General features: G+C 53.1%; 4 protein-coding genes across 4 annotated transcripts, besides 1 other annotated feature; 2 read left to right on the forward strand and 2 right to left on the reverse strand.

The window, feature by feature from the left end:
• Positions 1 to 781: 781 nt before the first annotated feature.
• Positions 782 to 1,113: a sequence feature (Protein overlapping with rRNA (BO95DRAFT_32001, RAH40016.1) was converted to a misc_feature.).
• Positions 1,114 to 1,573: 460 nt separating this feature from the next.
• On the reverse strand, positions 1,574 to 2,721 carry BO95DRAFT_437049 (uncharacterized protein; the record flags this gene model as incomplete). Its single annotated transcript, XM_025585260.1, has 3 exons — positions 1,574 to 2,056; positions 2,137 to 2,517; positions 2,560 to 2,721. 3 exons carry the CDS (start codon positions 2,719 to 2,721, stop codon positions 1,574 to 1,576), a joined length of 1,026 nt encoding a protein of 341 aa, XP_025436538.1.
• Positions 2,722 to 5,070: 2,349 nt separating this feature from the next.
• BO95DRAFT_488690 (uncharacterized protein) lies at positions 5,071 to 6,456 on the forward strand (the record flags this gene model as incomplete). Its single annotated transcript, XM_025590521.1, has 1 exon — positions 5,071 to 6,456. The coding sequence occupies one exon, from the start codon at positions 5,071 to 5,073 to the stop codon at positions 6,454 to 6,456; it is 1,386 nt and encodes a 461-aa protein (XP_025436539.1).
• Positions 6,457 to 7,372: 916 nt separating this feature from the next.
• Positions 7,373 to 7,911, forward strand: BO95DRAFT_401269 (NUDIX hydrolase; the record flags this gene model as incomplete). Its single annotated transcript, XM_025583863.1, has 2 exons — positions 7,373 to 7,743; positions 7,789 to 7,911. Coding segments are annotated over exons 1-2 (387 nt in total), but the record flags the coding sequence as incomplete, so codon positions are not given.
• A 374-nt stretch (positions 7,912 to 8,285) lies between these two features.
• BO95DRAFT_32014 (DUF1593-domain-containing protein) lies at positions 8,286 to 10,219 on the reverse strand. Its single transcript, XM_025581783.1, has 2 exons — positions 9,582 to 10,219; positions 8,286 to 9,534 (listed from the first exon to the last, which is right to left on the reverse strand). Exons 1-2 carry the CDS (start codon positions 9,951 to 9,953, stop codon positions 8,407 to 8,409), a joined length of 1,500 nt encoding a protein of 499 aa, XP_025436541.1. The 5' UTR covers positions 9,954 to 10,219; the 3' UTR covers positions 8,286 to 8,406.
• Positions 10,220 to 12,073: the final 1,854 nt, after the last annotated feature.

Genomic DNA, 12,073 nt, shown 5'->3' on the forward strand with positions numbered 1-12,073 from the left:
ATTAAATAGATTAAATAAATTAAATAGATTAAATAGATTAAATAGATTAAATAGATCAAACAGGTTAAATAGATTAAATAGATTAAACAGATCGAGCAGATAAGCTAAGTCTAGATAATATTATTATATTATAATTAAAAGTATATTATACTTTATATATTATTTGTATAAAAAAATATATATATATTACTAATTAATCTGGAGTTATTAATTTATCTGCTATATCTAATCTTTCTAACCGGCAGGTATAAACAGTTAAAATAATAGTTATATCTTAATCTAATTATAACCATATAGTTAAAATTTTTTTATATCTTTTTTATATCTTAACCTGACCGCCAGATTATGGCCAGGTTAAGGTTAAGGTATAACGGTCAGGTTAATCCACTCTAGCTGTAGTATATATAGCGTTTTTAAATATATATATATAAGGTATTTAATAAGAAAGAATTAATCAAAGAATTGATTATAGGTCTTTAAAAAGTTATATAAATGTTTAATTATACTTCTATTTTTGTATATAAATTAAAATTCTGATATAGGCAGTATAACGGGCTGTTATGGGACCAAGGCCCTGATATAGAGCTCAGCTTCAGGCACCAGTTGATGCCTGAGGCCTCGCACGCTACATACTAAACTAGCGCTAGCTTAGCACACACTTAAAGGAATTTTGTACGAACAGACAAAATAGCTCTTCAGCTATTTCTTCTTGTTCTAAGGCACGTTTCGATTAGCACAATCCATGCGTCCCGTAACACGGGCTGCTTGCCAAGATCGGGTAGCCGACTCGCTTACCGATTACATTAACCTTAACACCCGCAGGTTGTGCGCATGTATACAGGGCTTGCAAGCCACTGTGACAAAAGGCCAGAATGACCTGTCGCGAAGATATATGGTGGTTATGGCTGGTGTTGGCGTATTTTTGGATAGAAAAACCAAAAACATGCCAAAAACATACAACAGAAGGGATTCGCTGGTGGTCACCCACCCAACTACTAACCTCCCGGCGTGTGGCTTGAGTATGGCTGAGCGGACGGGAAGCCCTATTTTCCACACCCTGTGGTCGTATGTGCTTTATGCTCAGCTTCAAAAATTGATTACTTTAGAATCCAGTCGGTGGAAGAGTGGGAGTCGCCAGCCCAGAGTAGGCCGGAACCGCGCTCTGCGCGTTCATAGATCGGGTGGGAGGTCTTCCGCACGTTTAGGTCATGTCAGAAATCTTCTCCGTGGGTGATCATCACGATTTGGGTGTGGCAGGTTGACGATGATGGCGGGGTCCTCGAAATTGGTGGACGTGGAAATGGGCTTCGCAAGAAAGAATGATTCTATTGTAGGGTACCTTGACCTGGAAAAAGGAGGAACTCAATTAGCCGACGTGAAGATCTCAGGAAGAAGGACAGGAAGATCCTACCAGAACGCAAGCAATCGGCTCTTCTGTCCGATAACAAAGCATCGGAAAATCTGCACAGCTGACGAAGGGGCTTGATATTGGCGTCTGAGTCTGTTGGAGAAAGATGGTGGAAATGAGTGGGTGAGTGGACGAGTCGCCTATGGCTGCCTACCAGAAAAGTGCTCATGCTGCAGGCTCTGCTGTATCGCTCCGGACGGGCTCTGAAAGCGTTCTCGCGCCACTTGCTGCCTGTCTTGCCTCATTGATCGGTCCCCAGTGATGATACTGTGCTGGGTGGGAGAGCGGCGTCGGGAGGGATCGTAGAGCTCGGCTCTTGCCACAGGGAGGGAGTAACAGTTTGATGCGCAGATTGTTAGCCAATGGCTGAGACAACCCAGTCCCAATGATCACATGAATTTGTGCAGGACATGTCAGCAGGATCATTTTTGCTCTGCTATCCATAACATGGTCTGACCCCGTGTCCCTCACCAGTCCAGACTCAAACTCTGCGGCCCATGCAACGTTCTCCAAATACCTCTGCTCCCGTCCGGTTTGACACAGTCTAGTCTGCCCATCAACCTGCGGTCTCGGAGAAATAGAGCCTCTGATGTCATCCTTCCCTAGGACAGCAGTCCTCTCGAGAGACTTAGGCGATTCTCGGGGAATCTAGGACCCGTAGATCGGAGAATTGCGTCTGACAAGCGGAAGACGGTGTGTATATTCCGTAGGTGACGCCTTCCTGCCACCCTAAGCCCAATTTCTAATTCGTACTTCAGAGCCAGTGTGGCTTGAGAGTAGGAAAGAGCAAGGAGAGGATTCGGGCTGTCATCTTCAACGGTTTCCGAGCTATCCTCCGACCTCCTTCTTCCACCACCGTCGGGCCAGCACTGACTCTTTCCAGCTACAGAGAATAGATAGACTAACTCCCATCTCCAATGGTAGACCCATCTCTGTCTGCCGCTAGAACCATCCGAAATCCTCCTAGAAAACCCGCCATAGGCCTTTCTCCGCGACCGCATTTCCACCGTCCGGTTTGCGATCAAATGTCTCACAACACGACCGCTCACCTCGCCCGTATAAGCATGTCTCACTTCTCTCGTGCTGCGCATTTTCCAGATTCGGAGGGACTACACCAAACGAACGTCACGACAAAAATCTCAACTTCCCACCACGTGTCTAGGTTGGACATTCCCGCTGTTGACCGCATATCTAGCCACACCACCGGGGAAGTATCGATATCTCCCCGTCACGAGGCGACCGGCGCTGTGCTTGGAAACGAGACCGACCACGAGATCGGTCGCCGTGGACATGTCACCTCCCGTGCTCGCCATACCAGACGCTCGTCCGGTCCTGCGTAGGCGTTCGCCATCAACTCATTCGTCGTTCCCTTGCCGTCGGGTTTCGGGAGACCACTTTCCGGGGAGGCGGAATGCTGAGCCGTACGAGGAGTCGGTGAATTGGCAGTCGAGCGATCTCGGGCTTCGATTGACTTGTGCCTGAAGCCCGTTTTATGACTGAGTCAGAGAATGAAGAGGATTTGAACATTGGGTACTGTATGTACCTAGCCGGTCGGTCCGTGGCCCAGTGCCCCTTGGCGAACTTGCGTGAGCGGAGCCGGTGAGCTTCTGATGACTAACAACGGTAAAGAGAGGCGATTGAATTTTGTTTCTGTAGGCGTCTGTGACGGTAGGATTGGTTGGTGACCGTAAGGGAAGTGTCTGCTGAAGGGTTGGAAGGTCTTTTGCCCGGGCGGGAAGACTTTTGCTGTCCCGCGATATGGTCTGCGTGCTGAGTGTTATGCTGGGGTACAATCCGTGCAATTGTCCACATTGACTGGAAGTATTCTCGCCCTCTATAGCTTGGAGATCGTAGAGGAGGCTCTCTAGTAGCTAGAAGGTGCTTCAAGGGATTTACTTGCCCAGGGCAAACGCTTCACATGCTGTTGACCGCGGCGGAGCCAGGGCCAAGAGGACCGGCCTTGTTCTATGACCTCTGCAAAGATAACTATCGTTGCCACTACTCTGCCCTTCAAACAAATGCCTACATGCACAACCCCTCTGCAGGATATCAATGCCATAACATGTGAGTTGCTCTAGATGACAAATCAATCCATCGGAAACCCCCTGAAATCCTTGACCCTTTCAAAAAAAAATAAAAAAACCCCCCTCTCACACAGAGAGAGGGTAAAAAAAAAAGAAAAGATCAGGGAACCCCACAGAATATCCTCGCCGCTTCCGTCTTGACTGGTGGTACTCTTTTTTAGTCAGTATATCGTTTCTGTTCTTCGTTCGGTAAATCCATACTGATGTTCATTTTCTAGTTTCGCCAGTGTGCGCCACACGTCGCTGCATGTTGATGGCTGGCGGATTGCCTTGAAACTGGATATTTGTGATCACATCCCTCTCGCGGTTGAATTTCTCGGATATCAGATTAGAGATGTATATCGCAAGGAACCATCCCAGGATTGAGAGCACGATCCCAAGAAGAAACTCAAGAGGATTCATTGTGTTTTTGGTTTGCAGCGTGACGCTAGGAACTGATCAGACAGAAAAGAAGTGGTTTGGAACTTGTAGATGGACTTTCCTTGTAGATAGCGATCAGGGAAGGGGACTTGTCACATTTTAAGCATGTTCTAACCGATCGATATTTTTGACGACTCCGTCCGGTAGTACCGCCCCGTAACAGTCGATCTGGCTACTAGCCATTTCTACGCATCAACAATACAGTCAAAGACACTTCACACAGCCACCACCGTGATGGAGGGGACAGACAAGACTCATATCGGGAGTCAAGTTATGCTTTCTGAGCTGGTCGTTGCAATCGACCTATGTGGGAATGAGAAGGGAAGGGAATCAATAAATCCTCCACACTGGCTGTGTCTTGAACTCAGAAATACGAATTCTAAACTGAAAATAAAAATGGATGAATAGGTAAATCAACCGTGATAGCTAGCAGCTCCTTGGGTGATGAAGACTTGTCGGCACTTGATGGAATGTCAGAGGAGGATAATCGACCGGATTAACTTGGAGTATCCAGCCTTCCCCATTCCGAGAAAGAATCCCTCAAGCTGAAAACAACACAGAGTGAGTAGGTGAGCCAAGCGCAATAACTACTTTAGCTTATTCGCTAGGTAGACTGCTCGAGGCTGGAGAGAAATTGATTGATCTGATTAAGTTGGGGCGCGGGGCGGCATTCAGCCTCCCGGATCCTAAAACAAAGGACTCAAGTATGTCCGCTCAGAGCAGTGAGCGATGCCACCGCATTGAACACCAACAAAGTTTGGTCCACCCAATCATCCACTATCCGTTCTGTACAAGCAACTGGACTGTACCTTTGTCACTTACGTGTGGCAAAGATGCCATTATCCTCTTTGCAGTCTGGTAAAATTAGATTCTTTCATCCCACCCAGGTATAAGACATGTGCACCGAGCACCCCAAGCGTCTTCACTTCTCCATCTCGTCTACCCAGCGATCGACCTCACACACTTCAACTGCCCAAGCCCCTCTCTTTCCGAGCCTACAGCCCAGGCGACATCCAGAACTGGCAAGCCTGATCCCACGAGGATGGAATTGTGGTGCTCAGATCCCGACGCCCAATTCGACCAGCAAAATTGGAGTAGGTGATTTCGTCATCTCATTCATCTAGCGAGCTGAATGGGGGTGGACATTCCAGGCTGATCATGCATCAATATGCAATAGAAACGTCCCACGACGAAGTGACCTACCTCGAGGGTTACAAGACTTCTACTCGAAAGGTTGCGTACGAAGCCAGATACAGCTCTAACGGCCACATTGCAGACCAAGGGACTCTTCGGACTACCTACATCGGCGTCATCTTTGCGTGTAACAAGAGTTTTCACCCATCATCCGGCATTGACAGTCAATTCTTCCTCGTCTGGGATGTTCCTGAGCCCCCGACGACGTCCGATGGTGAGAAGACGAAGGGGGCAGGGAAGGAAGGGTCACCGATCCGCCCCTTTCTCCACCAATGCACCGATTTATACATCGCCAGGTCCTTCCACGACCTCGTTAGGCTGGTGTATCCACACCTCGAAGTCATTTTCACAGCCGAGTTGCGTCGCCCCCGTCCCCAGACTCTGGACGCATATCTTGCTCGTACCCACCTTGCCTTCCAGATGCTGCCCGACCCGGAGAACGAGAACGCCGCGAGGGTCGAGCCCTGTCCGTGCCCATGTCCGGACCACAGCGCGTCGGTGGACTGGAATAAATTGATGGCGACGAGCCGTGCGCAGCAGGTCATGGAGGGGGTTCCTCTCTTTGCGTTCTCGGATGTCAAGGACTTTCGCGGCCTACACCATCACCGCGTGTTTGCAGTCACGATCAATGGGATCACCTTGCTCTACAAACCGGCCCGGAACAACGCCTGTCTGGTTGACGAGGCCGAAATGCTGAGGAAAGTGGCCGCGTTGCCGAGCGGAGGAGTCCTGCGCGTGCCCAAGCTCGAAGGGATCCTGGGGGCGGGTACGCCGTACGCGGGGATTATCATGACCTATATCCATCCGGGGACCCCGTTGTGGGATCTGGTCGAATCGGGGCGAGTGGAAGACCCAGCCGAGTGCCAGAAGTGGTTGGCTCAGATCTCGACCGCTGTTCGAGCCCTGCACCAGCATCGGTGTTATGTGCGAGACCTCCAGCCGGGCAATGTGGTGGTCGACGGCAACCGCGATGCTTGGCTGATCGACTTTGAAGGTATTCGGGGGCAAAGGGCCGAGGAATTTCCGGATGATGACCCCGAAACTGCAGACCTGCGTGACTTGGCCTATATGCAGGCGTATCTGGAGATGCACGGCCGGAAAGCACGCGAGGCAGCACGCCCTGGCCGCCGAGTCAGGATTTGGTTTGGTCGCTTGCGCAGGCGTCTGTCCGGTCCCTTCTTCCGCAAGCATTTCTTGGTTCCTTTCAGCCTCCTGGTCGCTCTTCTGCTCGTTCACTGCCTCGGCCTTTGGCCTGGCCTCTCTAGCCGCCTGTTCACCAACTTGCCCACGCTACTGTGCGCTCTCTTCTGCCTTCGCCTATCTGCTTTCCTGTTCAACCGGGTGTTCTGATCTGCTGATGTTTCTTGCCCCACCCGCGCCCCCCTCCCTCCACGCACCTCCTCTTCTTTGCTATCGTCTTTGCTCTTTCGGTTTTGGATGGATACGAAAACAACCCAATTGACAGAAAACCTGTACAAAGCGGCCGGGGGCCGCGGTCATAGTGCATGTAAGCCCGTTCCGCCCACATAGCACCCCTCTACCATTGCCTCTACAACGTTCAATGTCACGGTCATCTAGTACCGTGTGCACCTCGTAGGAATTTCGATCCTTACTCCAGCTCTGCCCACGGTGATTCCTGCGCGGGATGCCAAGAGCCCCTGTGGCTCCTGTGGCTGTGGAACAGCTTTTCCACCACTGCACTAGCCACAGGAGCCACCGGGGCTCTTGGCAATCGATGTGCCGGAGAGTCACCCTGTCCTTTCAGTATCTTCATGAGCCTTACCTACTCATATACAAAATGTCTACCTAGTATGTATTGATTCCTTACAGTCTGAATTCTGCAGCTGAGGGGACCTGCAGTCGTACTGCCGCCGCTCTCTCAAACCCCTCCGCTATCCGACGAACTACGGAGTACTGAGTAGGTAACTTGAAGATCCAGCCTGGAGCCCAGGTACACAGCCCACCAACCAATCAACCCCCACTAATCTCCGACCCACAACCCCACCACTCAAGCTGCATACAGAAAAAAACACCTCTCCCCGGACATATCCAACTCTTCTCCCCAACAACCACCTCCAACATCCCCACTCATCTATCCTATACCAAAATATCACCACCATCATCACCACAACCACAGACCCCAAAATGCCACCGCCACCACCACCACCACCACCACCACCTCCCTTCACAAAAACCTTCACCCACTCCCCGACCCTAGACCCGTACACCCTCCCCCTCCCAACCTTCCTCACCACCCCACACCACCCCCACCCCCACACCCTCACCCCAACCACGCACATCGTAACCGGCGCCTTAATCTTCGCCCCGAACCGTTCACCACCACCACCATCAACAACAACAACAACGACAACAATGCTCCCCACTCAACCCCCCGAAAAACAACGCATCCTCCTCCTCCGCCGCGCCCCAACCGACTCCTACCCGGGCCGGTGGGAAGCCCCTGGCGGCTCCTGCGACGCCACCGACGCCTCCGTCCTCGCCGGCGCGGCCCGCGAGGTGTACGAGGAGACGGGGCTGCGGGTCTCACGGTTCCGGGCGCTGGTCGGGGTGGATGCGTGGGAGGTGGTGCGGGGGGATGGGGTCCGGAAGGTGGTCAAGTTTACGTTTCTGGTGGAGGTGGAGCCTCCCTCCGTGACGCGATCGAGGGGCGAGGGGTTGCAGGGGGAGGAGGTTGATGGGCGGGTGGGGGTGGAGGGTCATGGTGATGGTGGCGGACGAGCCGGAGGGATCAGGCTCGAGCCCACCGAGCATGATGCGTTTGTGTGGGCGACGGAGGAGGAGGTGCTGGCCGGGGTGGTTTGGTGGCAGGGGGAGAGGGTGGGGATGGAGTTTGTGGGGAGGCAGCGGGAGAATTATCTTCGAGGGTTTGGGGTTGTGCGGTCTTTGCGGGGGGGTTTGTGAGTTGGTGGAATTTGGGAGGGGGGAGGGGGTGGGTAGTGATGGATGGATGTTTGGATTTGTGAAGGGGATGGATGGTTGTAGGTGCGCTTGGTTTGAGGGGTGTGGTTGGGGATATTGTCTTTACCCTAATCTGTGATGGAATGCTCGCCTGATGAGAAAATATAGGTCGATTGATATTTATACAGTAATTTAATGAAACAAGGAAACTATCTACTCGTTGTGTTCATCGACTTCGTCATGTCCCCTTCCACAAGGGCAATCGCGGCCCAAGATCGGTTCCTCCCAGTCCTCACCGACCCAATAGTCCTCCAAATCGATGTCATACTCCACCCAATCGTGGACCTCCCATTTTTCCCACACCGTTGTATCCTGCACTAGTCACTCCGACCGAGTGGTGTTCGTCGTCTCGAACAGCACGCGCTTGTAGGTCGTCAGCGGGATCGCGCCGTGGTCGGTGACCTCCAAGACGAGGTGGAGGGTCCAGCAGCCGGAGGCGTTGGAGCTCTTGCCGTCGCAAACCACATCCGCGCCGGGAATCGTGACCTGTGCGCGCTGTCCGTTCCCAGAAACTGTGAAGTTCAACGTCGGGATCTGGTTGTCCACGTTCCAATCCGTCGAGCCGGGCTCCTTGTACTGGAACCACCGGAACGAGAGGCTGTCACGGTCGGGATCGTAAGTCCCGGACGCATCCAGCGTCACGGTCGCATTGGGCGTCGAGGCGATGACCAGCGGGGTGAGGTCGGCATGCTCGTTGACCATGACCACGGGGTGGTGGTTGGCCTTGCTCTCGTTGGCGGGGAGGGCCCACTGCATGCGGGCGGCAAAGTCATTCTGATACGCGTCTCTCCACCGCCAGATAGCCGCGTGGTTGGAGGTGTAGGTCCGGTTGTTCTGGCCGATGACCCGGTCGGCGGCGTCGCTGTACTGCCGGTACTTCACCTGCTGCGAGAGATCCACCAGGGAGTAGCGGCCGCCCCAGGACCCGTAGTCGGGCTGCTCGCGCACGCCCAGACCGTTCTGGATGAGATACAAGAACGTCGGGGTGTCCCCCTCCATGATGAACTTGTAGTCCGGGTACTCCTTGCCGTAGGTCCCGATCTGGATGTTCTTCTTCAGCCAGGCGGCGGACACCTTGGTGAAGTCCGGGCCACCGACGTCGAAATTGTAGTATTCCTCGCCGGAGATGGCGGCCCAGGCGGCCAGGCCGTACTGGTTCCAGCCGTGCATGGAGGCGATGTAGAAGATGTCAGGGAATTGCTCCCGGATCCACAGACCGCTGTCGTCCTGGTCGGAGATGGTGTAGACGCGCAGCTGGCCGCGGAGACGGGCCGCCTCGGTCGCGTTGAAGTTGTGCTGGATGTAGTACAGGGTCTCGGCAAGCACGTTCACCCCGCCCCACCCGAGGACCCACAGGGGTTCATCGACCGGTTGGCGGAGTCGGTTCAGCAGCAGCTCTGCGCCGGAACTGAGGTTTTGGCCGGGACCAACGCCTTGCATTCCGTAAACCTGGATTTGATTAGTGGGGTTCGTGTAACGACGGATGGAATGCTTACAGCTGGGCCGGACTTGACAACACTGTGGAGGTACTCCGCTGAGGGGTATGGGGAGGACGGTGAAGTGTGCTGGTTCAGGTTGTCCACCACCTCGGCATATGCATCGACCACTGCCGAAATCTGCTCGGGATACACACTGTCTTTCAGCCAGGTGGAAGTGACGGCCGTCATGCCTTCGATCTGGAACTGATTGCTGTAGAGCAGGAATCGCACAAAGGATTCTGTGTCATCGGGCTCATTGGAGATGTCCGAGAGAACGAAGACGCGGGGCTTGGACGCATAGGTCAGAAGCGAGGAGCGGTTAACGGCCGTAGTGGCGTCTGCCACAAGGGCATTCAGACAACCAAGCAGCAGCAGAGAGAGTCGTCTCATGATTGCAACGTATTCAAGAGATGTGACTTTGGAGAAGAAGCAGCGATCAAAAGTCCCAGTGAGAAGGTGGGAGCCAGGCCGGTTTATATGGGAGTTGCGGGGACGGCAGAGAACAAGTTCTTGGCAGTTGAGAAGGACAGATGGCGATGAGTCGAACTGATGATGTTATTGCCCGTTGTATAGGGACACTGAGCCTGGGGTATCCACCGCCTTGCCGGATTGAGCCAAGCCGCAGCCGAGCCGACCGACGGAGGCGAGTTTTCGGCTCCAGCCCAGTCTCCGCACTCCGCAACTTCCCTCGTCTGCCTTGCCGTTTCTGCCGGTTCTGCCGGTTCTGCCCATTTTCCCCGACTCTTTCGGCTGGGTGTGGGGTAGTCCCCCCATAACAGGTAGTTCTAACCCCCAGCCAGCGGTTGCAATTACCCCATTAACTCGGCACAGCGAGAGCTCGGAGACGATTCTCCACGGGGTTCTTCCCACTCGTACGGGTATGACCCTGATTTCCAACAGTTTCGCTCTCCATAATTGCACTCATGCAAGGCAGGAAACTTCCTTCCATTTCCACAACAAAAGTTGGCCCCCCCCGTTACCGCTATGACGCGATGAGCCCCAGTACAGAATTCGCACATAAACCACCAGCCACGGGTGCCCGTCACTGCAGACATTCTCTGCCTCGATCCGCAAAACCCGCGTCAGTGAAAGCGAGCTGTCTCCGGTCGGCGAGAAACGGCTTGTCGTGGGTTCCGCAACATAGCACCAAAATCTACACCTCCCCAGTTCCAAGGCTCATCAAGGAGAACACAAGTGTACCTTTTCATCAGCACGGCCTGATTTTACGGCGGTTCCAATGCCCAAGATTGAGTATGCCTTGGGCATCAAGCGCACCCTGGTCGTGCATCGTCAAGGTCATCGGTATCCCGAAGTCTCCCGCAACCACGCGAGATTTTCCGTCAAAGGCGTTCCGACAACACCGGTAGCGGAGAAGGCGGGCGGGACCCTGCATAAGGTCGTACGGCGGCACGGAAGACGTATTCGTATCTCTCCCCAGAATGGGAATAGATCATAAAGTCACTGATGAAACTCAAGGGATGGCCTCAAAAGTCTCGTGTCAGACGCTTGGCCATGCATGGAAACAGTATTGGTCATGGGCCTTGGACCTCAGATTCGACAGAACGTGAGGTGAGGCCTGGCTGCAGAGCAGGGTGCTGTTATCACCACGGTAATTGTTGTCCTCGGTGGTGCCGAAACATCGGGTGAGGGTTTCTTGGCAAGCGTGTTATTCTTGGCAAGGTTGGTGAGACTGATCTCAATCTCTCCTGGCTGTCGGAAGTGGTGTTCTGTACCGGCTGCTCGTGTTGCATGGTTGTTTGGTGGTCGGGATGTGGATGAATGCTGTAGGGGCCCAAGCGTACTTATAAGCTGAAAAGAAAAGAAAGAGGAAGAGGAGTACTGAGCAAAGCTAGGGAGGGCGAGCTAGGTGAGAAGCAGACTGCAAGGAAGTCGTAGGTGTGAAAGAGATTAGACGACAGTATAACGGTAGCAGCATGGTGGGTGGGTGTAGCGGTGCTGACAGTAGTTATACCTACGAGCAGCTTGCTGGTACTAATTAAGACTTTCCAGTCTTTCCGTTTCAGAACGCAACCTTCCCGCATGGTTCAAGGGTCATCTCTAAGCCGGTTCCATTCAGGCAGGCTTGGCAGAGTGGACGGTCGGGCTCGGGGGTACAACGTCGTGTACGTGACAACGTGGGCATATATAACACACACTCCTGCATTCAAGTACTTAAAGTTGCCCCCCTTCTCTTGTCCACTATGTGGTTTAACTCTGAAACCATCAGTTCACCTTCGATGACATCTGAACTCAAAACCATACTCAAACACGGCCGCCACTTAGACCTAAGTAGTGGCTCCTCTGTGTCCAAGCACTCCTTTATTTTCGTTGGGATGGGTCAATCCTTCAAGATCAGGTGCCTGAACCACGGAGTACATTTCGCCCAGTTATAACACGATTGCTCACCAAGCACCATGCGCCCTCGGGCCTGATTCATCGATGATAAGTTAGTCACGCAATTTCTTCGGCCCTCGGGAGCGTCCGCAGTACTTCCCTCCAGCACGTGGCTG

This window comes from Aspergillus brunneoviolaceus, assembly GCF_003184695.1.
Source record: "Aspergillus brunneoviolaceus CBS 621.78 unplaced genomic scaffold BO95scaffold_113, whole genome shotgun sequence".
Taxonomy (NCBI): Eukaryota; Fungi; Ascomycota; class Eurotiomycetes; order Eurotiales; family Aspergillaceae; genus Aspergillus; species Aspergillus brunneoviolaceus.

Excerpts from the sequence above, each read along its gene's own strand:
- BO95DRAFT_32014 (XM_025581783.1), bottom strand. The coding sequence starts at position 9,953 with ATGAGACGACTCTCTCTGCTGCTGCTTGGTTGTCTGAATGCCCTTGTG. Across the intron at positions 9,535-9,581 it reads TTGTCAAGTCCGGCCCAGCT|GTTTACGGAATGCAAGGCGT; the intron begins GTAAGCATTCCA and ends AATCAAATCCAG.